At 41.0% G+C, this 27,369-nt stretch overlaps 1 protein-coding gene across 6 annotated transcripts; it reads right to left on the bottom strand.

The window, feature by feature from the left end:
• Positions 1 to 6,676: 6,676 nt before the first annotated feature.
• LOC128078114 (solute carrier family 22 member 15-like) lies at positions 6,677 to 27,301 on the bottom strand. Of its 6 annotated transcripts, none has more exons than XM_052678035.1 (12): positions 26,805 to 27,301; positions 26,095 to 26,232; positions 23,594 to 23,726; positions 22,822 to 22,986; positions 21,081 to 21,210; positions 19,071 to 19,292; positions 18,169 to 18,309; positions 17,028 to 17,113; positions 13,682 to 13,790; positions 9,718 to 9,790; positions 9,142 to 9,300; positions 6,677 to 8,136 (listed from the first exon to the last, which is right to left on the bottom strand). In XM_052678035.1, exons 2-12 carry the CDS (start codon positions 26,161 to 26,163, stop codon positions 8,110 to 8,112), a joined length of 1,314 nt encoding a protein of 437 aa, XP_052533995.1. In that variant the 5' UTR covers positions 26,164 to 26,232; positions 26,805 to 27,301; the 3' UTR covers positions 6,677 to 8,109. The 6 variants fall into 6 exon arrangements, with proteins under 6 accessions (XP_052533995.1, XP_052533993.1, XP_052533994.1 ...); XM_052678033.1 differs by lacking the exon at positions 26,805 to 27,301 and adding an exon at positions 26,647 to 26,760; XM_052678034.1 differs by lacking the exon at positions 26,805 to 27,301 and adding an exon at positions 26,647 to 26,760 and having other exon boundaries at positions 9,137 to 9,300.
• Positions 27,302 to 27,369: the final 68 nt, after the last annotated feature.

A 27,369-nucleotide genomic window follows, 5' to 3' on the forward strand; every position in this document is an offset into this window, starting at 1 on the left:
CAGCAGCACCAATTTAGGAGTGGTACAAGGGCACAATCTCCAATCCAGTACGTTAGCATCCCAGCCAGTGCCACTTGAATCACTAGTTTCTTCCAGTAACTATTTGTCCCCTTGAATTATTTAAACACGAACTATTTTCCTAGCAATCAGTAGGGAAACAAACAAGACCAGGATGGCCAGTGGGCAAAAGCAAATCCTGCTCTATGCAAGGGTTAGGCCTGGAGAATCCAAAGTGAGAGAGAGGTATTTGATTTTATTACGAGCGATTAAGCTAATCCTCACTGATGACTGGGGAGGAAAGGGCATTGTTTCTTACCTGAGATGGCTGACGTTTCTGTAGAATTCCAGTTGCAGAGTTGTATAATTTTATACAGTTAAGGAAGTCACGGACATAGAAATAGACTGGAGTAACTAATGACATCAGCAAAATATCCTCTGCTAAACAAATGTTATAGTGCCATGAACACTCAGTAGCACACAAGAATGAACTCAAAGTTCTCAAAAAAAAAAAAAAAAAAAAAAAAAAAAAAAAAAAAAAAAAAGCCATTCACTGCAAGTCCTACACTCAGATACTGATGAGCTAAGTAACATTCACCCAAATATTGCAAAATCAAAATTACAGTGATAAGTATCGCAGCTTTTGAGACAAGTGAGGCTCTCAGGGACAAGCTGCCCATTCAGAACACAAGTGTGCTGCTCTTTCTGCTGATCTTCCCCTTACCTGTTAGCTGGTGCTGTCTCAACTGTGAGATGACAGGGGATGTGTCTGCCACCTCATCAGCTACAGCCTGTGCATCAGGGGCAAAGGGGTGCTGCTTCCCAACACTCTGAGAATAAGACATTGCAACCCTATCTCTCCAGTAACAGCTCTTTTCCTTGGTCCTTTTAATTGATTTTTCAAATTAAGTTGGGTCTTAATGCAAATCAGATTAGACATTAAAATGTATCATGTTACACGTAAATTGCAGTGCATAGCTTTCCTACAAAAGTATCATTCATAATCAAATTATGCATATCCACAGAGTTTTAGAAAAATATTAGAAAAATATTAGGTGCTAATCCAAAGGATAATAACCACTGAACAAAACAAAACCCAGCACTAAAGATTTAATTCATGCCATATTTTTCATGCTGTAGGCTCGAGGAGAACAATCCTCAGACAAACGGCCTAGCAAGAGAAAGCAGGTGTTATAGTTGAAGGACCAGCAAGAAAATGAAGAATATTTAATCACCCTCTCCTTACTCTCTCCTCTCAGCACTGCACATCCAAGCTGGCCTCCTTCAGCAGAGGTTAAGTTTGTGCCCACACTGACCCGTGTTTTACTGCAGCTGCCATGAGGCGCTGAGCCATTGTCTCAGATTTAATCGCTGTTAGTTACAGACAGCATCCCAGTGAGAGCTTGGACTGCAGAGAAGGATGTCTGGGTGACCTCTTTTTCCCCCCACAACAACAATGGGAGTTTCTCCTCCTTCATGCAAGGCTCACTTTATTCCAGTTCAGAAACTGTAACTTTCCAGCAGACTGCCCACTATCACATTAAATCAGATCTGGAAGTGATAGAGCTCTGGACAGAGTTTGGTTTTTTTTTTCCTCTTTCCTCTCTGTCTCAGCAAGCATAAGTGAATAAGTAATGATGCATTGATCAGTTCATTCAGTAACTCACTACAACTTTTGGTCTAAAAATGCAGCAAAGTGTTTTACCTATAGATTAATGTCGAAATGCAAGGTAGTCATGGGAAGCTGTTTTTCAGAAATTGCACGTATCTGCATGAAGTACACCATCAACCCACTACAAATGTAATTATATATAATTAGTTGTATTTGTAAACCCTGCAGTTTAATCATGTTTAATTAACTGCATTGCAATTGGAACATTTAATAGTTAAATGTTTTCTTGTTAAAGTGAAGAACACCTGGATCACATCATTAGTTCCACCACCAATAAATTAACTTTAACTAAAAATCTGCCATTAATAATTACTTTCCTTCCTTCTTGGTGGTCCGCTAGGGTTAAAGGCAATGAATAGCCAATTCAGATCCACAGCAAATTGCTAAGCCCATGACCATGGGAGCCCTCCTGCCGCCAGTTTTACTTCTTTGTGATACATTCAACAGAAGAGCTGACCATCTCCTGCATAAGTTACTGTTTCTCCTCGCATTTAGTTTTCACTTCCAAAAATTCATTTTTTATCCACATAGAACTGTGTTCATACTTTTGTTGTTGTTGTTTAATCAGTGGTTTGTTTTTTGTTTGTTTTCTTTGTTTTTTGAAGAACTTCTAAGTCAAATGTAAAAGGTTGCCTCTAGGTAAAGACCAAGAGGGAGTATCACTGAGATGCAGACTGAGATGCAGGTTACAAGGCTTCTTTCAACCTGCACACACCTATGCCCTGACAGTCCCTGAGGCAGAGTGGTACGAGGCATTGCTCCAGCAAAAATAGCTCCATTTCTACACTCAGAGGACTCAGACAAAAGGGATAAACTGCACACCACAGCTAGAGTAATCTTCTCTAGAGCTAAATACCAGGAAATTGCTCTGTAAAAGCACATTACCCTGGAAAGCATAGCAACTCCACACAGTAGAGCAAAAAAGCTATGATAAAAAAATACTCTTTGGGCACTGCCACACCAAGGAGCAGTGCCATTGGAAGGGTAACAAGAGCCTTAGCTGGTTTTCAGCTCTCACCTCAACAACCTGAGCCACGATTCCAGAACCAATCATGAAAACAGGAAGTATTCCTCTCAAATTCAAAGCAGCTCAAACATTCAGCACTGGAGTGCCTGTATTTTATTTTATTTATTTATTTATTTATTTTTGGCCAATATTTATTTTATTTAACTTTTTTTTTTAATGCAAAGGTGAGCAATATTTCTTCAGATGTAGTCGGGGACAAACTTCTGTGTATCAGAGTGGTCGCTGTTACTCCTTACCGAGGCTGCAGCTGTTGCTTTATCAGCAGGTCTTAGCATGAGTAAATCTGAGCACATGCTTGGAGAGTTTCCTTATACAAGCTCTTCAAGCCCTGTGCTTACCAATTTCAAGCAGCACACAAAGGCAAATATACAAGTGAGAAGCCCTGGAAGAGCATCCATTCACAGAAATAACTGAACATTTTCAAAAGAAGAGAAACCAGACAATTCAACATATATAACCTTAAATTGCAGGGTGTATCCTTAGGTCAAACACTCCTATTCACTGTTATTATTCTCATTCATTGATATCTCCATTGTAGCCGAGGCACCAAATCTAAAACGATAAAAGAAAACAAATGTAACAGTAACAGACTATTAACTGAACTGAATGTCATACCACAGGCCTTGAAACGAAGAGTTCAAGCCTTTTAAAAGGATTGGACATTTCTACAAACAGCAGAATAAACTACTGTAAGTATTAATTAAGAGTTTGAAAGGGATGAAATGCCCTGAGAGCTGTAGCAGAAACCCTGGTGCAGGGTACCTGTTCAAGCCAGCTGCCATTCAGCAACCACAGCCAGACCAGATCAGCCATGAGAGAGGAGATAATGGAAAAAAACAGTAATTTCTTTCCACCTGGACACATCTGTATCAGCTTCATTCCGCATACTCAAAATTCTACTCTCCCATCTTTGGTGTGTTAGCAAAATACTGTAGTCTCTTTTTACTCCTTCTCATATTGATGCAGAGATGAAAACTTCATTGGGTCTTTGATTACTATACAGAGAATACTAAAAAATATAAAATAAAAACCAAGTACAAAATGATGTGAACAAGGCTGTGACAGACAAGAAATACAGGATATCTTTGAGTTAATAAAACATGCTGTTTTTACCTGGAGCCTTTTATCACATTTCAATACTGCCAGTTCGATGCTGACCACACTGAGACCTGGCAGCCAGAACCCCACTATAGAGAACTTCAGCCCAAGTGACTGAGCTGCTGAAGAAGTGACTCATCAGCCAGTGTACTTAGTCTCACCTGTCATGAACTCATAAAAAGCTTACCAAAACTTCCGTGTGGTTGCTATTACAGGAGAATATGTCACTTCAGCAGTGTTTCTCAATCCCTCCTTCCTCAAGAGAACTGCCACAAAAAGCCATCAGCCTCCACAGCACCACATATATTTGGACTGCTGCCAGAACCCACACTGTCAAACCAGTCCAGGCAAAGATGTACTTTTATAAGCTGCCAAAATTGCTGCAGCGTTTGTTTTCTGATTTATTCATCCTAACACCAGCTTGTTTTCTAAACCAGGAGACTATGCAGAGGAGCAGAAGTGCACCTGGTATAGAAAGTACTGTAAATATTTAACACGAAGCTAAAATGGGTCTAAATATAGCTAAAATAAATTACATAATAATGCAGGATGGCACTCTAAGTGTGCTGGATTTAGAAACAAATAAGTCCCAGTCCTTATCATCTCCTTCTCAGCCTCATTCTCCCTCGCCACCATCACCACCCTCCTCAGGTGGGCACACACAGCACCCCTGCCACAACCACACACATCTTCACAGATTTGGAAGTCTTAGTAGAAAGAAATTGTGCCTCCACAGGAAAATCCCAGTTTGCCTGTAGCTGTACAAACTTCTCTTCTCAAAAATTTAACTCTAATGGATGGACTGCATCTATCAAAAGCTAACTCCAGGAAATCTTACATCTCCCATAGCAAGTGATGGAAAGAAAGATGACCTTTACAATGAACTGCTACTAACTCACTGCATGGAAAAAAAAAATCAGATCTCTTGCATGCTGTAATACACGATACACTTGTTTGCCTCAAGGAAACTAAAATTGAACTGCAGAACCAGCTGGTTACAGACAGCAGTGTGAAAAGTTCACCTCCCCCTTTCTCTGCTGCTTAGCTGGAAGAGTATTAGTCAACAAAGCAAAGGATTATTCGTACTTCACTCTGCTCAGATTAAAAAGGATAAATTCTAAAAATGAATCTATAGCCTTCACTTCAAGAACTAACATACAGTGCTCCAACAAAGGAGAGAAGAGCTTTGATGAAACATCAAATGAGATTAATAAAAAGATCACCGAGATGAGCTTAGAGTGAATGCTGTGCAAAGTTTACTTTTTGGAAAATTGAACACAAGCTCTGTATTTATACCTGACCTGATTTTAAAAATGATGGGGGAAGGGAGAGAGGATGCTCAGATGAATTCTTTCTGACCAGAAAGTAAAGCAGAGGATATTGGCCAGCCAGAACAATACTATTCCATGCCACATTGGTCATCCATAGGACTATGGAATGACAAAAGGTGGCACCAAATTGAAAGGTGGCATGAACTGCTAAAGCAATGGGAAAATACTTGGAAATATTTAAAACTGATAATCTTCCTCTGACGAGTGAAGAAATGGGACCTACCCAAACCTAACTGAGAAATAATTTAAAGATAACTATTGTATAATAACGGGGAAAGGGTATTTAAACATAGCTATCTTAAATGAATGTTCAAGCTCTGCCTTTGCTCAGCATTCTTAGCACTGAATTGAAAAATAGCACTCCTCAAGAAAAAAAAAGTGAAACTCAGAAAGGGATGAAAAAATGTCAAAATCAGACTTCCTTTCTGGACAAACTGCCAGTATCACAGACATTTTTAAGGATAGGGCACACAGTCAATTCTTCCAACATCCCTTCCCCCCAAGTTTAAGATTTTCAGCTGGAGCTCAGCAACAGAAGCAATTTTTTTCCAAGTGATTAAGTAAAAAAGACTTTCAATTAGTTGAAAGACAGGCAAAGAAAGAAAGAAGGGCAATTTCACAACCAGTGCTAAAACACTAAAAACATTGTTCTAACGCAGAAACAGATGAACAGCACAGATGCAATGTTATACTCAAATTTCTACACACAAAGCACAGAGGAAGAGCTAAAAGTGGTACTTAAAGATGGGGTTTGTGACCTAATGAGTGCAATTCAGCCACTTAAATTAACTCAGCTCCCTTTATTTATATATATATATTTATACTATATATATATATTTTTTTTTTTTAATTTTTTTTTTTTACACAGAAACAAAGAAATGGATTCCAATCCCACACTGAGTAAAGAATTTATTAGGGCATTCCTCCCCAAACCTGCTTTGTCTTCATTAGAAATAATGGGAAAAATTTGTTCTAAATGAAGAATTTCTAATTCTGCAAGGCAACAAGCTTTAAAAATATCTACTAAAAAACCCAAACAGTTATTTGACAAAAAAGGCTGCCTTTCCTGATTGTCTGTGACATACACAGTAATGATAAGAAACAGTTGGTTTCTTTAGTGCCCTGTAAGACATAATGCACCAACCATGTTAGTCCAACTGAAATTCCATTTAATAAACCTATAAAAACATTTCTGTTTCTAAACATTCAAATGGAAAAAATTCTCCACAACATCCTCCATGCCAACAGCATCTTTTTATCCAGCAATAGCAAAATGCGGCAAAGATAAATAAACTAAGCTTCAGAATGTAAACCAGTTGTTAAATTGAACTGAACGGATAAGCAGCAAAAAAGGGAGATGATGTTTCCCTTCATATCCTCTTTTGGATGTAAAAGACAAAGTACCACCCAGCTGCCCCAGCGGCCTACACACAACAACTGCAAGTACTGTGCACAGATGAGACCACATCACAGCTGCTGGAAAGATCATTAACTTCTTTTTGAGACGCACAGCTTCCTGGTCACCAACCCACCACATTCACACAAGTCACCTCGAGCAAATAAATCTTTAATTCTGGATCAAATAAAGCAGAAATAAGAATGTTCAAAATGCAAACAAACATTGTTTCCTGGTTGTTGGGCTTTTTTTTTGTTTGGTTTTCTTTTTTCACAGGATGCAAAAAAATGCTCCAGTATAGGCTGATCCTTTTAACATGGCATGAAGGTAATGATTCCTTCCAGATGATCCCCCATGATCCTCCTGTTCCAGCCTTGGGAATACAACTTAATAATGTTCTATTTCATAATAAATTTTATTTATTGTAATTCAGAATGTCAGAAGCTGGTTTTTTTTGTTTGTTTGTTTTTGCTTGCTTTTTTTTTCATCATATCCCTGCTGAATCAATTATCCTTTAAAGAAGTATAATTAGTCGCTATGGTTATAAATGTTACCACAACAGAAGGCATTAATATTATTCAGAACAATTTTCACAAACTCAGTTCTAATTCTCATAGTAACACGTCACAAAAATGTTGAGTAAGTCAACCAGAAGATGAAGGTTTGCAGCACATTCTGTAGGTTGTTTGCCATCAAGTTTCAGCCCCAGAAAATAAATGCACACACAGTCTGCCCTTATGTCAACATTACCTAAGTGTTGGAGAGCATCCAGTCCATATGGGAAATTTATTGGGTTATATGTATTATACAATATATGACACATTTGATCATCTCCAGTTCAACATGTACAGCTAAACCAAATAACCTTTGACTAAAAGACTACTCATCCTCTCCTTTAAATGTACTTGTTCTTCCCCTTAAAGGTTTGATATCACTTTTCCCATGCTGTCTTGTTGTAATTTCACGTGCCTTTTCATGCTCAACCATATAAGAAAATTCTTCCCAGAAGAAAATTCATTTACTCTCTTGTTCAAGCTTCTCATGCTGGACGTACCAAGACCAACAACACATGAAAATCTTTGGTCTCTTCACACCATGAAATATTCTGTAAGTTAAAGGCAAATAAATCTGCAGAGAAAATTAGCATATACAGAGCACATGTACTTTCCACAACTGCAGCTTGTGTGAATATATAATGCCACCTAACTTGGACACCATACGTATTGATTCAATTCAATTGCAGCGTTACAGCTTAATCTGAAGCTAGCAATTATATTCTGTAATATGAATTAATTGAATACTTCAGTTTTAGAAGTCACAGAGAAGTCCAAACATCTGAAGCATGGTTCTGTTACGTCTTTACATTAATGCACAGATTTGTCACCTCTTCCTTCTCAAGCTTTGATCAGCTTTTTCCATCTTCCCAGATTGCCTCCGCATAGAACTGTTCAGTGTGCTACAAACAGCATTATACATCAGTGCTCCAACACTCCTGCTCAGATACATACAACCAGCCTCTGCCCTTCAGCTGTTGCGGCACCTTCTCAATGGAGGCTTCATTTTTCACTACAGAAAGAACTTCTGAAGACTACGTGTTTTCCTCTAGCTGGTTCGCCTGTCACAGGAAAAATAATTATTGAAAAACAGCATACGTGTCTTATTTCTCTTGTCCAATTTTTTATGCTGACATTAAACGTGAAAAACAAAATGTGCTTATTTAAAAAAAAAAAGCTATTAGGTAGCAAAATGATATTCACAAATAATAGAAATTCTTTTCTTTCCCATTTCAACTGAAATGCTATGTATTAAGCTGGATTGTGGGTAGTGGGTAGTAAGATTGAACTCATTAAATACAATAATAACCAGATAATTAACAAGCTGGCACAAAGAAAAATATAAATTAAAACATCTATTATTTCATAGCTGTGTTAAGCTGCTTAGATCTAAGTTAACAATGTCTTTGTTACAGGAAATCTTTTTATTCTTGCAAAAAAACCCCAAAAACCCAGCTTTTCTCAAACATGTTAGATACCCATCACATTTTCTACTCTACAGGTACTCTATATTCTAGCTACTTCCACTCTAACATATTGAAACAAAAAAAACTCATTTTCCTTAAGTCTTATTACTTAGTTTGTTTCTACAGCAGGAGAACACTTTAAGTTGCTCTAACTCAGGGGATCAATAAGGAATTAAACATTTCCTCAAATATCTGTTCATTTTACATTATATCTCGCTGTAAAACACAGCAGAGGAAAAGGCACCATCCCACCATGCTAAAAGAATACGCCTCACAGTTTTGCTGTAAAAGTACAGGCATGGTATTGAAAGTCATGTCCCCATTATTTTACATTGCCTTCCTAAGATTCGTTCCCTTTAAGCAAGCAGAATATTGACTTATATAAAATTTAATACACACAGGTGAAATCATCAAGTCTTTTCATCTCTAAGAGTGAATGAATTTTATCTCCACGTAATGCAAGAGAAGGATGGCTTTAAGAAGTTCATGCACACGTCCAGCCATGCACAGTCTAAGCAACATGCGCTATATCATATCATGGCTCACAAAAGATAAAGGAACAATAATGAAAAGCAACAATAAAAAGAAAAATTACTCTGCCTTCTCGTCTTTAAGCACTCTGTATTTGGGACTCTGGAGCTCTTCAATGCTCTCTGCAATTGGCTTATTTAGTGTCTCTGGGAGGAGGAAGGTCAGGAATCCTGCAGACAGCCCACTGATTCCAAACACCACGAACGGTACAGAAGGACTAAGAGACTTCTGAAATTACAAATCCATAGCAAAAAGTAACACTGCTTGTTGCTCTTAAAATACATGAGCTACGTGAACTTCAGACAAAACTGAAAGGCTACAACTCCTTCATTTGAGAAATTTAATTGCTTACGTGCTATAAGTAGTCAGATAAAGAGCGGGCCTTTGTACCATACTGCATGAAAACCAATTCACTAACACAGAGCACAACACAGAAACTGCAGATTCTTTCCCGAAAGGATACAATACTAGCCACATATAGACATTTTGTTCATTTATTCTGGAAACTGACTGAAGGGAATTTAATTTTTCTTGAAATCATCTTTTTCAAGCAAGATAGGCATGTGTGGTATCACAATCACTAAAATGCCCTTCAGAGACTTTAATACATCTGTTGCTTAAAAAGTAAAAAAGATCTGCTCTTACCATAGTTGGCACAAATGGAGCCAAAATGCCCCCAAATCTGCAAGACATGGAACAGACCCCCAGGCCAGCATTTCTGTTTTAAACAAAGGCAGAAAAATACAAAATTTCAGAATATACAGCTGCAGCGTGTGGTGGCACTGTTAGAAACAGCTTACATGGTTTGTTTTTGTTACCAATTGTCTTCATCAAACAGAAGAAAAAATAAAGAAAAAAAAGATGTTTCCTCCCCCTTCTCTGTGGGATGGGAATTGAAAGGAAAAGAAACAAAAGCAGAACTCGCGGGTTAAGATAAAACTATCTACAAAGATAGGGAAAAAGATAATAGTTACGACAAATATACATATGTATATAACAAGTGACGCACAAGCAATTGCTGACCACTCCATAACCAATTCCCAGCTAGTGCCCCCAGGCAATGAAAGAGAGTGATGAACTCCCACCCCCACTTAGAACACCTTCCACTTGATGTTCTATGGTATGGAATATGCCTTTGGCCAGTTGGGCTCATTGCTGAGAAAGGCCTTGGCTCCGTACAACTCTGCTTAGCAGCAGCTATAAACATCAGTGTGTTACCAGCACTGTTTTTTTCTCCTAGAGCCAAACCAGACACTCATCCAACTGAAGCTAAGACACAGCCATGTAGGGCAACAAAACTGGATGTCCCTGCGCTGGATAGGGAATGATTTCACAACCTGGCTTGATCTTCAGAGAGAACAACCCAAATGGTGCCTCCTGTCCCTTGTGCCATCTCAGGTTACTCAGATGAAAAGTCAGTGCTGATCTCCAAACAGAAAGTAGCTGTCTGTTAGTGTGAGGCTTGAAAGCTTATGGCCAGATGGGGCCCCAGGCACTGCTGAATTCCTCACACCCTCAGTTTTCAGACAAATTTAAATCGACCTCACCTAACCTGAACAGTAAACAAAGCAGGAGTTAGAGCAGCAGGATCCTCTTCAAAGAAAGGTGCAGAAATCCCCATTGTCTTTCATTTCCTGAACAAATGCAAAATTCTTTCCATCTCCATATGACTCCTACAAACACTATCAGTTCCTTCAGAGACCAACACTGGCACTGCTCACAAGCTGGGCAGCAAGAACCACCTCACAGCTGCTCCCCTTCCCACATCTCCAGCTTCTTCCTCTCATTCATCATCACCCTGAATTACTGAGCAGAGCTGCTCCCCCTCAGCCTGTTTTCCTTATCCAAACACAGGAAGGCAGTGACAGGATAAAAGAGGACAAGCCACGGGGTGACATGGGTCACCAGTATGCCAGAACCACCCACATTCACCTCCCTTCCTCATGGCCCTTTGCACGGGTTAAGGGAAACAGATGATGGAAGCAGCTGATGAGAAGCCAGCGACTTTGGTGTAAAAATAAACAGACAAAGCAGCCTATTCTTTCACACGTCCTCTTGGGAAAAGGACGATAGCAACCCGTACTTCCTCTCTTTAAAGCAACATCGATCCAAACCCCATAAGAGAAAGCCAATCACCTCCCCTCTGTCACAATCCCTCAAGAGATGAGAGGCACCTGTTTGTACATGAACCATTCATTTAGAAGCACCCTGACCACAAACCCTATGCCTGTCAACATCCAGAGGTTTGCCAGCTTTTTTCTGACAGAGAGGAAATATGGCAAAAATGTGATTGTAAATGCAAAATATTTTAATTCCAATGCAAAAGGAATGCAGTTCAGACTTCAGAATATAATTAATTCAGAATTCAGCATAGCGTGGGTTGTGCAGAAGAACGTTTGGGTAACCAGGAGGAGGGAGACACTGCTGCTCAGGAGCTGTGAGGAAGCACTCAAGATGTGCTTATTTAAATTTTTGTTTCCCAAAACGTATTTTAAAGACGCATTAAGAAGGAAAAAAAAAAGCTGAAAGCTTGTATACACTGCAGCACACAGCACTTCTTTTCTAGCATGAGTTATGTTGCTCATTCCTCCATGTACTCATTTTCATGAAAAAATAAGCATGCTTTGCACAGTGCTCATGCTCAGGGTAATACGTAGGTTCAAATAAGGAGAAGCACTACTGAAAACATTGAACAGCTCTACAGAACATCCAATTGGAAGAAAAAAAAAACACACATAAAAAACCCAACAGCTTCTCCCGCCTTCCCTCTGCTGCCTTTGAAATGGGACTCCTCTCAGCACAGGGAAAGCTCCTGCTGGATGGAAGCCAGGATCACTACTGAGCTGAACAAAGGCCACCAGATGGTGCTGATGTTTTGCTTTAAAAGTAACCACTTTCCCATCACTGTTTCTCAATATTTGCAACTAATTAAAATATCAGAAAGCTATTAAAAACACATTTAAAAATGTATAAGCTGTTACATATGTGGAATTTTCATACAGTCTAATATAGCAGTTTGTCACATTATTAAGCACGATCTACTAAAGGAAGCTGGTGATTTTTAAACTCCTTACTCTTGCACGTTCTCCACTAACATTCCATACCCTTGACACACAGTTACTACTGTGCCAGAATATTAGTGCAGGTTCTCAAATGAAACAGAGTTCCAACTAAAAACAAAGAATAACAACAAACAATCCAAAAAAAAAAAAAAAAAAGCAACAAAAAAAACCCACTTTCCTAATGACAAACATGTATTTTCAAACATGTTAAGGCACTGCTGTATTTCCTGCTAGGTATGAGCTGTCACAGACTTGGCACTGAACATTAGTGGGGCTTAGGAAGATAATAACATAAATCATGAGAACACAGTGAAACAGTAAAATAGAGCCATTAAAACCTTGTCAGATTTGATTCTCTTGATTCTCAACTCCAGAAAAGCAGAGGGGACAGGGATCCAAAAAAATAAGAAGTACGCACCAAGAAAGAGACCTTGAAGGACACGGAAGTTTGGACCAAATCCCATTTCAGGCAGCATGCTTGTCACTTGCATATCAAACCCCAACAAACAGCCTTCACTTTTCACTTCACTTCACAATTCACTTCCACCCTCACAAATTCTACTGCAAAAACTGTGTTCACAGCCTGGCTTTTGTGCCTCCCTAACATATAGGAAATTGTGAACCTCAAAAGAAACAAAATGCCAATCCAGAGAGTGCCCCACTCCCCTGTTCCTCTCCCTAGAGCCCTTCTCCTGGATTCAAGTGATCCCTATAAATACTTTTGAAATACTGTATCCACCAGTCAGGATGCCTTCCTACTCCACTTCATAGTTTCAGTTCTGTTTTGAGAGCAAAGAAACATTCAACTTCTGAAATGTGTTATGTTTGAATTTGAGCAGCTAGCACAATACGTCTCCAATACCAGGCACATACTTTGGGTACAACTCAAAAAATCACGTGGAGCTGATGGCAGGTGAGGAGAGCAGCATGAGGAGTTATCTGTTCTCCTTTCCAGCCTCAAGGAGTTGGTGAGGGCCATGAAAAATCAACTAAGGCTTCAGCTCACTTGTCTGTGAATTAAATGCTGTAAAACATACCACTGCCTTGTGGGAAACATTAAAATGAGTTGCATTATGAATGTTTAATTAAATAAGAAATACATAAAAGCGTTTTTAAGCAGTAAACAAACATAATTATATTGCAGGTTAAAGTATACAGACACACAGTAAATAGTCCTTACTGCATACTCTATATTTGTAATTAAGTTACCATACACTTCCATCACATCATTATGTTCATTTTTGCAACCTGTAATTTGACTCCCCAAATGAGTACCATAAATGGGAAACACAGCACCTAGCATTGCAGTGCATGAAGGTTGTTTTGCACTGGTTCTGCACTGGTATTCCGACTCAAGCCTAGTGGAAATCGCCACAAACAGCCCTACAGAGAGCACTAGCGCACAGCACTGGCTGCCAGCAGCAGCCCCTCTCATGGCAACCCGTCTCAATTTAAGAAAACTCAACTGATATTTCAGGTAACAATAATTACACCAGCAACTGGGCTCACGGTGCATGAAAGCTGACCCACGAGCCCCCTTAGATTACCTCAGCACCGTTGGGTACAGTTCAGATGTATAAATATAAGCAATGTTGAAAGCAGCGCTGACCATCATTTTTCCACACAAAGCTAACAAGGTGGGACTGAGGAGCAAACCTTTCAAGAAAAAAGAAAATAAACAATAAGTGTAAGTAGTCTGTTTCCTTTTTACACAATGCTGAAAGCATTCTATCCTTTTTTCAAGAGACTTTCACACAACAACAAAGTTTCATCTGTTTCTTCAACTACACACACAAATAAGAACCCCTCGTTGCTTCCTAGCTGTCCTAAAAGCTAGAACAAAAATGAATACATAAAATCACGTTTAAGATCAAGATCGTCTCCTCAATTTTGGGGGGAGTGAACGCTAAAATCATTACAGCTCTGAAACAAGGCGATAAAGCTTCCAGCTCTGCAGTTAGAAAACCTTGCCAGGTAATTGCATCTATTGACAAGCACAAGCAGACAATAAGTGTTCCCTGACTAATTTATTAAATTAATACAGTACAACTTGATTAATCTCAAAAGCTTATTTGCTCCCCAGTGACAACCTGTGCATCCTTTAGATGCAGCAGCTCTGTAATTATGAAGAATGGATGCTAATGCAGCCTGGTTTACTTGTACCTAACCTTCAATTGACTTAATCGGGCTGTGGATCTTTTCAAATCCCAGTTACTTTGACTTTGGATATGGTTCCATTTGCACCATTCTTTTTAATGAGCAGGGAATTTATTTATTTCTGTTAAGCATGAAGAAGGATAAATGCTCCAATTAGGTGCACTTCACCTAAGTAATGCAGAAGTCACATTGCTTCTCAATTACTTCTCTGTAATTTTGCTTTTCAATATTTCCAATTCTATTCCCTTTTCTCTGTAATCCAGAACTGCATTATGGTACACAGTGACCAGATGCAAAGTGTGAGTCTGCCAAGTGCCACCAGGAAGTGGGTACCTCTCTCTTCTTTCATCAACCAAATAAGGAGCAATCAAGAACAGACTCGTAAATGTGTTTTAAAACTTACTGCATCTCTCCCAAAGGGGGCTTAGATTGAATGCTGTATATCCATATGTATTAGAAGAGCATTAGTGCATTTGGGAAGTTCTGGTCTTATTAGCAAAACAGAAGAGTCTGTCTAGACAGAGAAATTGGCACTCAGAAGCTCAGGAGTGAATTTAAAGTGCACTTTCCTCTCCACACTCACTCCCCAAAGGGGAGGCTGCTGGCTGTCTGCTGGGGAATTACTGCAGGATTAGAAGCACACTGCACATCAGCTTCCTGATGTCAGTAAGCTCGGACAGTGATTGCTCCTCCTCAGCCTTGGAGTGTGCATTTACCAACATTCCAATATTTTGTCTTCATCTGTAACAGCATAAAGCAGGAATGCACTTGCTCTCGTGGGGATTCTGGTGACCATTTAAAAGCAATTTGCTAGGTCCACTCAAGTGTTTCAGTGCAGCTTCTTTAACAGTTGCATCTTTATTATTACATTTCATTTAATATCCTTTCACTTGAACTTCCAGCAACAATAGCATGCACACCATTTTGCCTGCTGGGGCAACCATTTTGAACTTTAATAAAAGACCAAGTTGTACGTTCTTATTAAATTCAAGCATTTGCACTTCTTGTTGAGGTATAATTTTACATATATTCTTGCATTAATTGACCTGTGGAACTTAAGATGGTAAAATGGGGCAAAATGGCAAGAACAGTGCTGATATTTAAAAGCTTGTAGAACTGGAGTTAGGCAGTGATTAGCTTTGATGCTACCAGTGTCATTAGGAGCCTAATTTGGAGTGCCATTATGTAGATTCATCTTCTGGCTGTCATCTTCATGAGAAAAAAAGTTCACTTAAGCAGCACGCAAGGAATTAAAGGAACCTTCACATTTACTGCAGAAAAAAGTTCCCACCAAGAAAGGGTAGTTCTCAGCAAAAAGGGAACTATCCAACATCAACCAAAGCTAGGAAAAAACAGGTTTAAGAAGCTGGAAGTTTTCTTCCTTCAGTGGAAAGCTATCATTGAAAAATCACGAGAGGTAACAACTGTACATTCAGTACAGCCAGGTAAATCTAAGTACGTTACCCAGCTAGAAGTTCGCTTTGTTTACTTCACTACAAAAACAGGCACAAAATTAAAGATCCTTCCTGTTGTACAACAACTTCTGAAAGTAGCATTACATCCCCTCACCATCTTCCAGTCTGATGTTCATTTCTATTGAAACCTCACTGCATCCACAGAAGTGCCTCACTGTCATCACTCCCAGAGCTGACTGTCTTTCTGCTTGAGTGACACAGAGCACTCTGTGCCAAGAACCAGCTTTACCACAAAACAAAGTAAGACACTGTAATGGCATTCAAGTAGACTCCCTTAAGAAAGGAGTTTTCCTGAAACTTAGCAACCCTTCAAGAATTACTGCCCCATCCTGATAAGCGATGACTGCTTTTCATCATTTTTTTTCTATAGTGCAAACAGCAAACAAGGAAGAAATGGTCTCAGTACCAGAAACAATGGAGTGTCTGAGGATGTGAATTAACACAAACATGGGAAATAGGATTATAACATATTTTCTCTCTCACTGCTTTTCTTTTGTAGACTTTTCTGAGATCAATTTGAAATGGGTGCCAGACAGCATTCACATCTGCTGAGGATAAACACAACCCACAGATGCATACTTTGTCATCACATCACTGCTGCTCTTGGTTTGAAATACAACTACGACAAAAGCAAGAAAAACAGATGCTGAGTGAATGCTTCTCTTTGTCAGCGTCATTTAGATCTACATTTTCAGTGGCTAAGGTAAATATTGATACAAAAAAAAAAAACCAAACCTCTGCACTTGATGTGGAAATTTATTTATTTATTTTTTAATGAAGAGCTAAACTTTTAATTCAGGAAAATCTCAGTTCCTATTTCTTAAAACACTGTGTGAAACCAAAACGAATATTGAATTCTGCTTTGTGCCTCTCCCTCTGTCAATATCTAAGTGAGGTTACAGCCCTGCAGTTCTGTCATTAAAAGCGGCATTTTAGGATAAATGAATTAATAGTGATGAATGAATGCAGTAACATTACTTGAAACAGAACTTGATAGCTCAATCTGACCACCTGAAAGCCAAGATTTTGGAAGACAGAAAAACGTGGTCATACAACAGGCTCTAGTCAGGGACAAATTGCACCTACAAGAGGTTAGAAGTAATATATATGGTCCCTGGGCTCCTGATGGGCCCTGGAAGAAAAAGACAGAAAGAGAGGGAGGTATAAACTGACAGATCCTGCTAACTGTGGGCGAGAAATACTCTGTTCTGAATAAAAGCTACAAAGCAACATAAAGAGACAAGCAGCACTTCATACCTACCAGCATTTTTTTGCAAGAACATGGTAAATATACAGGCAAATCCTGCAAATATCAGAAACCACATCATAGTTTTACGCCTTCCAGACCTAGAAGGAAAAGAGTTCCAAAGATGAAGACGAAAACAAAGTCCTTCACTGTTTTTTGACTCTCTCAGCAAAATGACAGCTGAAGTATGCAGCAACATTATTAACAGTTATACGCCTATATTACCACAGTGCCTCATACCATTTTACCATAAGTGCCTCAGATCTTACACTCTTCCTAGTTCTGTGCACCAAAGACCTCCTATAAATTCTTCCTATTTCACAAACAAATACATACATGTATATACACACACACACACACACATATACATACATATGTATTTTTAAGCTATTGGATTTGTAGCCTTGAGAAGAATCCATCTACTTCAGAGAAGACAAAATACAGCACGAGTTCTTGCTGTAGTGAGTGAGGCAATGGGCTCTGCCACTGTCACTAAAAGGACATCACAGAGCACGCACACAAACATTAAAGTAATACGAATTAAAAAATATATAGGGCTAACTCTTCTTAATCTGTGCTTCTCTTACAGAACGAGGCATAAAGACAAGCAGTTAAAACACAGTAAAACTTCTTGGTATGCTTTCCCATCTAACAGTATACATATAGAAATAAGCAAAGGTTATTTCAACTGCCTATTGTTCTAAAATAAAAGAGAAGCAGCCAGGATAGAAAAGCACCAACCCAAACAAACAATGCTGGAAAGTGCTTTTCAGTTGCAGTTGGCAGGCAGTACAAAATCAAAGTCACCCTGAATAAAATGGGAGAGATGTACATGCAAGCTGTAGGTATGGAAGTAACTGGGCTACTCATCTTTTTTTTCCTCAAGACTATCAAAACTCTTAGTTTTTAGTCACATTAATCACTAAGAACCTCACACCTTGAATAATTCAAAAGCTGAACAGAACTATAAAAGGAAAAGGTAGAAAACTCTAAGTCCCATTTCTGTACCAACTGCAGAAAACCCTGCAGCTGACCAAACCCCCAATGAACCCAATGGTTTAGAGGAACCACAAAGTACCTTCCCATGAAAAACGTTAATGCTCTTTTAGGCTGTCTACAAATACATGCAGAAAAGTAGGAAATAAGGTTTCCTTACCAAGATTTCTCAATAAAGAACATGCAGAGTGGAAAGGCCGGAACTTCCACAAGACCATAAAGAGCAACATTTAAATAAAGATTTCCTCCTAATTCACCAGCATTTAAAGTTAGCCCATAGTATACAAAGCTGCAGACATACCTATGAATAATCACAGAAGTCACATTATAAGCATAACTAGTCTTCAAAATTAAGAATTAAAAGGTGAATTACGCCAAACTATAGGTTAGCTATATTAAGTTAGTATGTTAAGAGAACTCTTATTTTGCCCAAATGAGAAAAAATGCAGAGAGAATAGTTTCTATTTAAGTAAACTGTATGAAAGGACAAAATAAATGCTCACATTATCAGTTTGGTTTTTGGTGTTTTTTTCCCTAGGTTAGTCAGCTGATTCTTCCCTGCTTTGGGGGCTGATTCTTCTGTTCCAAGTTGCACAATTGTTTAAAACAGCACCAAATGTAACTATGCAAGCATGGACCTACGAGATGTACTTGTCGGCTTTACTCTCATTTCTTACATGTACTCCAATTCTTACTCCAGATCTCTATGACTGCCTCATCCACAAAGCTATTTTCTCCTTAAGACTGGCTCAAGTACACATCCTTTCAACTTCTGCTTCAGCTTCTCTTCCCCTTCAAAGTAAACACTATGTTTTCAGCAGATTTCTTATTACTAGATCTTGAAGGAGCATCTACATAACATACTGAAAATAAAATCCAACAGCAATGATAACGAAATGCTTGATGATAACGAAAAGCTTCACAACACACCACGCTTATTGTTTACAACTGTTAACTGACAAATTTATGATTAGTTTGGGGCAGTATTTTTAAGAGAAAAGGGTAACTATTTTAATAGTTTCCTCACGTCTGACTCATTCACAGCATCTCATTACTACATACCAGATGTACATGAGGACGACGGTTCGCCACCGAAGGACTGGGTGTTTTACTAAGTGTAGGATACCAGGGGGTGATTCGTCCTTCCGCAAAGTTCCTGCGCTTGGTTTTAATTTCAGATTTAATCTTTCTTTTCCATTACCAAGGGCAATATATTGCATCACATCTTCAGCTTCTGCAGTTTTCCCTTGGGAGTACAGCCATCGAGGTGACTCTGGAAGCATGCTAACAGGAAAGAAAAAGAAAAATCAACGGTGACAAGTTCATTCCTCAGTAAAATCAATTCTACTGTTCTGCAAATCAATCACCAAAACAAAAAAAAATAACTGTATTAATGCAAAATTCACAGAACAGTGTTTTATCTGCACTGTTATGCATATAAAATTTAGTGTGCTCTAATAGTAATGTACAGCTAACCTCATAGAAGGTTGGTTGCAAATGTTTGTCAAGCACTTTGAGATTACAGCTACATTGTGAGTTGTGCCAAACTAAGTGAGTTGTGCCAAACTAACTTCCTTGGGAAAACTGCACTGGCATTAACCACAGACCATCTCAATGTTCAATTACTCAAATGGCCAGGACAAAACATGGTTTTCACTGATGTTTATTTCAAACTTCTGGGACATGGGAAAGGCTCTGAGTTGAAGCAGAGAGAAAAGAAACTTCTCTGTGGACTACCTGCTAAGCTTCATGCCATGCTCATGCTAACTGCTGAACTTAAAAGCCCTATTCATAGAATCATAGAATGGCTTGGGTTAGAAGGGAACTTGAAGATCATCAATCTCCAATCCCCCTGCTGCAGGCATGGCAGCCAACCTCCAAATCTAGCAGTAGATACTGATATCTAATATTAGATAAATTCCCAAACACAATCACAATATCCTTGTTTACTACAACTGCAATTCACAATTCCTGCTTTATTCAGCTTGCAGAATGCACTGCTGCTTTTGAAAGAGTCACAGTGCAAAGAGCGGACTGTTTTATTTCGTACCCCTAGCAGAGATATACAGCCTTCAGTACAACGATTATTTCAAAGGATCCCAGGGGTTGTTTTGTTTTTAATACCTGGGAAAAATGGCTCTATATCCTCCAGAAACACAATATCATGGACAAAAACACGGTGTACAACATCTTTCCTCACCCTGAAGCTTTGTTTCCCTAGGCTACAAGAAAAATACTTTTTGTGCATTCTTAAACAGAACTTATTTCAAGAGTAGATTTATCTAATTAATAAAAAAATAGAAGTCAGAAAAGGTTTTTTTCTCTCTATGCTGTGTGCCACAAGTTCCACGCATTACTTTAGATACAACCTATTACACTAATAATTCTTCCATTTCTTCTACAGCTCTAATGTACAAGGAATATCCACTTAGTGTGTTACAAGCACATTTTGTACCAACACAAACCAGACAATGCTAGCACTTTCAGACCTTTAAATCCCATAATTGTTTTTATAATAGTGTTTATGCAGTAATTCTAAATAGGCAGGAGCACCAAATACAATAATGATAGGAACAGAACCAAAACAGATCTGAAAAACATGCAGATCAAAAGTGTATCCAGATAAGAAAGGCAGTTCCAAGTGCTCTGTTATCTCCCTTCGCACTCACGCACGTTGCAAAAAGCAATCCCCAAACCCTTCAAGAGCACTTCCAGAACTTCTCCAGCACTGAAACCCTCCTTTGGCAGCAGGCCGTGTTCCTGGCTGATGTTTCGGTGCACGGCCTCTGGCAGCCCTCTCTGCAATCAGGCTTTATGAGGCAGCTGGCATGCAGCTGCTCTGCACAGTGCTGGCTGTCACAGATGCACAGCAGTGCAGACTTTGCTTCGGGGTAGCCCTGATCTTCTGCTCCACTTGAAACTGATTCCTTCTTCACTATCATTTTCTTTTGCTTGGTTCATAAAAACACCGAAATATCATCCTTATTTATATCACTCTTGAATTATGACAAGAAAAGCTGTCAGATAGATGCCTCTTTTTCCTTCCTGTTATAAGACAAATGGGTCACTTACAAAGAAAGAAGGAAGAAGATGACTCCCAGAGTATTGGACACCAATGCCAGGCAGCGCCACTCTCGTACACAGTAACCCAGTAAAGCATACACAGCTATGCCCACTGCAAACATCAGATTAGTTAACGAACCTGGAAACACAAACAGAAAGGTGACTACAGACACCACTGGCAAGGCAAAAAGAATTAAGTAGAAATTCTAAATTTCAACCCCATGATAAATCTAAAGAAAATAGCAATAAAATCTTAACTTTGGACGTATCCTTATGGCATTTAAGCTGGCTTCAGTGCATTGCACAGTCTTAATGAAGAAGGCCTTTGTACAACAGGGGCAAGGGAAGGTGAGCAGGGCTGGTCCCCCCCTCAAAAACAAAGGATGGTACACAGGACAAACCAAGAGATTAGCAGAAATCCACAGACCAAAGAGAAAATTTAGGGATAGGAAAGGGAAGCATTGTGAGCTATTTAAGTTTAAGGTAATCTTGGGCTGTAACAGACATTGTAAGAAAGCTACAAAAGCACAAGGACTAAGTTCAGCATATAAAGAGCTGCAGCCCAGAGCTACAACTTCAGCAAGCTTCTGATGAACAGGTGTATATAAAGATGGTGAAATACAAAGTCAAATTCCATTCCAGGAGCCTACCAACAAACCTCTGCAGGCTAACACAGGAGGTCCCACACTAACCCACAAGCTCCCAACTACTGCACACGCAGCCTACCCACAGCCAACACCTAGCAGAGCTCCTTGAACACTGCTGGGCAGCTTCCAGCTGCCTCCTCTCCTGCAGCTCCTGATCAGTTGTTCAGCACCTCTTTACCAACAGCTGAGCAGGACTAGAACAAAGCACCTAAAAGTGAGAAGCAGCAGGAAACAGGCATCCTGGTGGTCCGTCTAGGCTGGCCCTGCAGGGAGAGAGGCTGGGAAGTGCAGGGAAGAGCAGAGACAGAAACAGGGAAGGAGGGGTGGGAGAGAAACGATGTGAGTCAAACAAGCAAACCCAGGCAAGAAAATTCAGCACTTGAAAACCACAGCTGAAGCAGAAAGCTATAACCAAACCACCATGGCTTTCTACAACCCTAAGAGTCCCAAGGAAAAATAAGAAAAAGGAGAGTGAAGTACTGGAGAACAGAGAGAAATACGCTCACAGCCACAGCAAGTCAGCAGCTAGACTCAGTTTTTCCCCCTGCTGTGTTGGCCAAATGGGCTTTTGGGTCTGAGCTACTGCCATTCTACAACAGTACAACATGCAAGTGTTACATTTATCTTACGCCTTGGCAGCTGCATATGAAAAAGGACATTTAGAAACACTGGATGGTCAACAAACAGAGATAAAATCCCTGCATCGTGGTGTGGGGCAGGGAAACTTCAAAAAAAAATCTCTTCCCAAGATACCATACAGTACCACTGAGAAGTTGGCAGAATCTGTCAAAACATATTTGTTTTTTTCATTATGTTTTGCAGTGCACAAATAAAGGTATGGTTGTTGTTGTTGTTGTTTTTTCCAATCAGTATATCTATTTAAAAGCCTCAGTTTTGCTATTTATCCAACAAACCCAACCCTGTACTTCTCATTTAGGCAGCACCCCCACAAAACTCAGAATTCAGATGAATCACACCGTATTCATTTGGCATGCCACACACTAACTTCACATTGTCAATGCCCACACCTGCACAAAGCAAGGCACTGGTAGTCAGAACAGCACTCGGCACAGAAATCACAATTAAATATTCTCAAATCCCACCTGTAAATGACCAAAATGATTTTCCTACATATTCTTGTGTCAGGACAAAAGACACAAGAGCCATTCCACCATTCACAATTCCAACAAGAAAACGTGAAACTGCAAATATGCCATAATTTGGAGCTAATGCTGTGACATACCCAAAAATAATATCAAAAAATAGACCTGCAGAGAGAGAAGAAAATATGATTAGTACTTATGCTGTGCAGCACGGTCTCAGAGGAAAGGCAGGGAGCACAGCAAGTTACTGGCTGTAGTGAATAGTATATATAGTATTTTCACTCTTATGTTTGGCTTTCTGAAACTACACCATACTACCATTACACTAATCTCCTATCCCCACAATGACAAATTTAATACTTCCTTGAGACAATCTTATCATTAAAAAAAAAAATCAAACACCCTTTCATTGCATGCACAGCTGGAAAACAAAGCACCAGCTTATGAATAATCCTTTCCAAAAAGGCTGAGGTAAATGATGCTCCTCTCCCCCCTAAAAAGGAGAACATTTTTACAGGCAGTAAAACAGTCAGGCAATACTTGCAGCACTATGCTCAAATAGCAAGTCATAGCAAAACCAGGTTATTTTATATCAGCCCTTGATACTCCAGTGACCACTGTGACGCTTAGCACACTCACAGGAGCCCATTTCAGTGCTGCTTTAGTCTGTGTGAGATGCTGATATAGATCACTGATTCCACATCACTGGTGGGGCAGAAATGGGGATGTTGCTATCCAGTAGAACACTCAAGGAGAACATTTAAAGCCTTACCTGAGATATACACTGGTTTCCTGCCCAGTTTATCTGACAAAGGGCCAAATGTGATATTTCCAATAAGCAATCCAGCAAAAAACAGAGATGATGCAAGGCTCACTTTGTAGGCTTCTTGTTCAATTAGATACCACTATTAAAAAAAAAAATTAAAAAAAAAATCACTTTATGATTATAAATATTAATGACAAATTGCCAGCTTTCTCAAAAACAAAGACATCTGCTAAAACTTTTCCGGGGTCATTTCCCACTGCTTGCTTTATATCCAATTAGAGGTTTGTTCCAAGTTTGATGAGTAACCCAACCCTTCACTTTCTCTCCTCTAGAAATATCATCATCATCTCAGCTTCTGATTTGTGAAGTTTAATGCATTGTCAAGATTTGACAAAGTAACTCACCTGTAAAGTTTGGGAAGTTTGAGTTTTTAACAGCTTGGCCATCTCAACACTGAACAACCTCAGTTATTTCAGTGAACTGATAATAAAACTCATTAACAAGAATTAAGAGTGTTTACTACTACAATACTGAGACAGCTGCTGCTGTGCAGCCACAATTCCTGGGGCTGGTGCTCCTCAGGGTACACACACAGAAGTGTCAAAGAGAAGGATTCTGAGATGTCCAGGTGAAGAGCTGTAAGAAATACTGATGGTTCGGTGATGTTTTTAGTATTTTACTCCATACATGTGGTTATGATCAAACAGAAGTCAGACACAAATTATGCTTTTCTTTATAAAACATACTATGGATCTCATGCAAAAGCCCAACTGAGGCAGCATAAGCAAAAATTATGCTTGTGCAGAAAGGAAGAAAAAGAACTGTGTGCTGCATGCAGTGTGCTGGAAACAGAAAGCACCAAACATTTCCTGACAGGAGGAGGTGGGCAGCCAGCCCACCAAGATCTGCGGTCACAGCAGCACTGCTGGGATTACAGACATAGCTCACATCATGTTGGGAAAGAAGCATGATCAGAACAGCACAAGTGATTTTCCAGGGAAAGAATGTAACTAATTCAATGCAAAGCTCTACCCAAATAAATGATCGAAATGTGCAAGGAAGTTTACTTGGGTATACGTGGATGAGAATTCACACCAAGACAGCATCGTGCTGACTGTGTAAATGACATCTGCAGCGTCTCCTTTCGGGAAAGGAAGAAGGATCCTAATGCCATTTGCTTTTCTTTTATTTTGTTTCTTGGTTTTGAGAAGAGGATTAAAGGGGTTGTGGAAAAGACTTAAGACCAGAATCCTACACTGCACACCACGGCCTCAGCACTGTGGCACCAGACTCAGATTCATACAGATCCCCACAGACTACTAGGAATTTACAGGAGCTTCTCATCACGGCGCTCTGAAGCAACCTGTGCTCTCAGCCAGTGAGTCCTGACCCACATGGGGCAGCGTGCAGAGGAGACACGGCTCCACCCACCGCTGCCCACCAGCCCCCATAGGTTGGCAGGAGCAGGACCTCACTGCTTTCACAGGACACCACTTCACTTCCACGTGCTCCACTTCAGCACTTCAGACCATCGAGGGAGCTGTGGATACTCTGGGATGGTAGCACTCAGCAGTGCAGCTACCTTCTACTACCACACTTTGCAGGGCAGCAGATTCCACCCTATTTTGGCAGACAAAGACATTGCTTACACCTGCTCAGAAAGAGAAGAAAACGTAAGTTTTGGGCATAAATCCTCAGGAAACTTCATTTGGAAAACAAATATCACAGCACGCCCTCTCCGAGGCACAGAGCACTGCTGGAGCAAGGCCTCCGTGCCAGCGCTCCTCAGCACACAAATTGCAAACTCCTGGTTCTCATTTGCAGCGCTCCAGGCTGGTCTGAGACACAACGCAACCTTTCAGGCCCCAGATACGGTTGCAAAACTCGAGTTCTCAAAATTAAAAAGCCATTTTTTCTTTTCCTATAGTTATCTTCTGACCTGCTCTCCTAACACCATACAAGCACAGAGTACGGGAACAAAAATATTTGAATGATCCCCATCTACCTCTGCATCTGAGAGTGGCAAATGACAAGGAAAAGAGCAGGGCAAAAGACAGCCTTTGCAAACTGTTACTTGTGCTGCTTACTGTGCCACTTGAAACGCCCCTTTCTTACCAAGTCTGACAGTCATCAGTGAAGTAACTGTAGTTTAAAAGACCATGTCCATCTATTTTATTTGCATAAAAGGAACTGATTGACTGCAGCTTGCCTACAGAAGCATTGCCCACACTGCCACCACCGTAACAGACATCCCCTGGCTCCTTACATCCGTGCAGCAGTTAGATTTACTTCCAGCTCCGAGCACCCAGCACCGCAGTTTAATGCAAACTAGTATTGGTTTTACATTAGCAAAGCAAAGCTAATAATTTAATTGTATACTTTCAGAATAGAAAATAAGCATAAACTAGCAGAGCTACTGGGTTCTGCTGACGTTTAACAGCACAGCAAAGTGCTGCACTGGCTGCAAAAAGCCCGAAGGAAAGAGAAAGCGGAGCGGCCGTGCTCACCTCGGTCACGATGGAGGTGAAGTTGCTCATGAAGCGGACGCGCTGAGCCCCGCCGGCCGCAGGCGCCATTCGCTCCACGCGGTACTGGGGCACCGCGCCGACCAGCACAACGAGCACGGACTGACACGCCACGTACACCTGGCAACGAGACGCGGCCGCTTAGCAAAACGGTTCCCGTTCCGCCGAGTCCCACACACGACAGCAGTTTCCGTTTACTCGGCACCGCAGCCCGCGGTCGGCACGCGGCGCTCAGCCCCAAGCGCGGACCCGCCAACCCCGGGCGCGGCGCCGGCAGCATCCGGCACCTAGCGCCCTTCTGCCCGCGCTGCTCCGCCGCTCGCTGCGCTCTAGGCAGGAGATACGAACGGCTCCCGCCTCGCTTCCCGGCCAGGAAGAGACACCCTTCAAAAAGTGGAAGCCGAATACGCGCAAATAAGGAAACGGAAAGCGAACGAACTCCGCTAAGCGGAAGCCGCGCGGAGGCCCGAGGGAGCGGCCGGCAGCGGCAGGGCCCCCCGGGGGAAGAGCGGCCCCGACCCGCCGGCTCCCGACCTGCAGCAGCACCAGCAGAGCGGTGAGGCGCCGCTGCGCGCCGCCGAATTCCCCCGCCGCGCCGAAGGCCTCCTCCAACCCCGCCGCCATGGCCCGCCCGCCACGCCGCGCTCAGCTGCGCCCGCCCCGCCCCGCTCCGCGCTCCCCGCCCTCCTCACCTGCGTCCCCCGCACGGCGAGCCGGGCGCTGCCCCGCGAGGCCGCTCAACGAGCTTGCGCTCACCGAGTACGGCTCTAAGGAGGTTTCGCCGTGGGAGCTGCTCAGTCCCTCCATTCAGCTCGGCTTTAGAATAAGCAGCGTGCTTCACGGCGGTCCGCCCAGCTTACCGCAAGCTGCCCGCGGCACACGCCCGGAGCGGCGGCAGGCGTGGCGCACGGCCGGCAGCGCAGAGCCACTGACCGCAGCCACCTGCGGCCGAGAGAGCCGACATCTGCGGGAGCAGCGGTGCGGCACACCGAGAGCCTTCCCGAGGAATCCATACTCTCTTGAGAAATGTTTTCTTGTTCTGACTTTACCTGAGCAGAACACCATGAAAAGATGTGGCTACCGTATTTTCCGTTACCTTGAGCAGGGTGCAGTGAATCCAGCTCTAAACCAAACCGACATCAGGCTCCATGGCAAGACCTCAGGGCAGTTTAGTCATCTCGCAGCTTCAGAAGGCTCTTTAGCGTTCATACGTTGACTCAGAACAGGAATTGTAACAATAAAATGCAATGTAACATG

The sequence above is a fragment of the Tympanuchus pallidicinctus genome, unplaced genomic scaffold (assembly GCF_026119805.1).
Source record: "Tympanuchus pallidicinctus isolate F22 unplaced genomic scaffold, pur_lepc_1.0 scaffold16, whole genome shotgun sequence".
In the NCBI taxonomy this organism is placed as follows: Eukaryota; Metazoa; Chordata; class Aves; order Galliformes; family Phasianidae; genus Tympanuchus; species Tympanuchus pallidicinctus.

Bases quoted from the DNA above. Each gene is read 5' to 3' on its own strand.
- LOC128078114 (XM_052678033.1), bottom strand. From the start codon at position 26,736: ATGGCGGCGGGGTTGGAGGAGGCCTTCGGCGCGGCGGGGGAATTCGGC. The intron at 17,114-18,168 runs GTAAGGAAACCT...TTTTCCTTCTAG, and splicing joins TTCTTTATTGAGAAATCTTG to GTCTGGAAGGCGTAAAACTA. The intron at 9,301-9,717 runs GTAAGAGCAGAT...TTGTAATTTCAG, and splicing joins CTCCATTTGTGCCAACTATG to AAGTCTCTTAGTCCTTCTGT.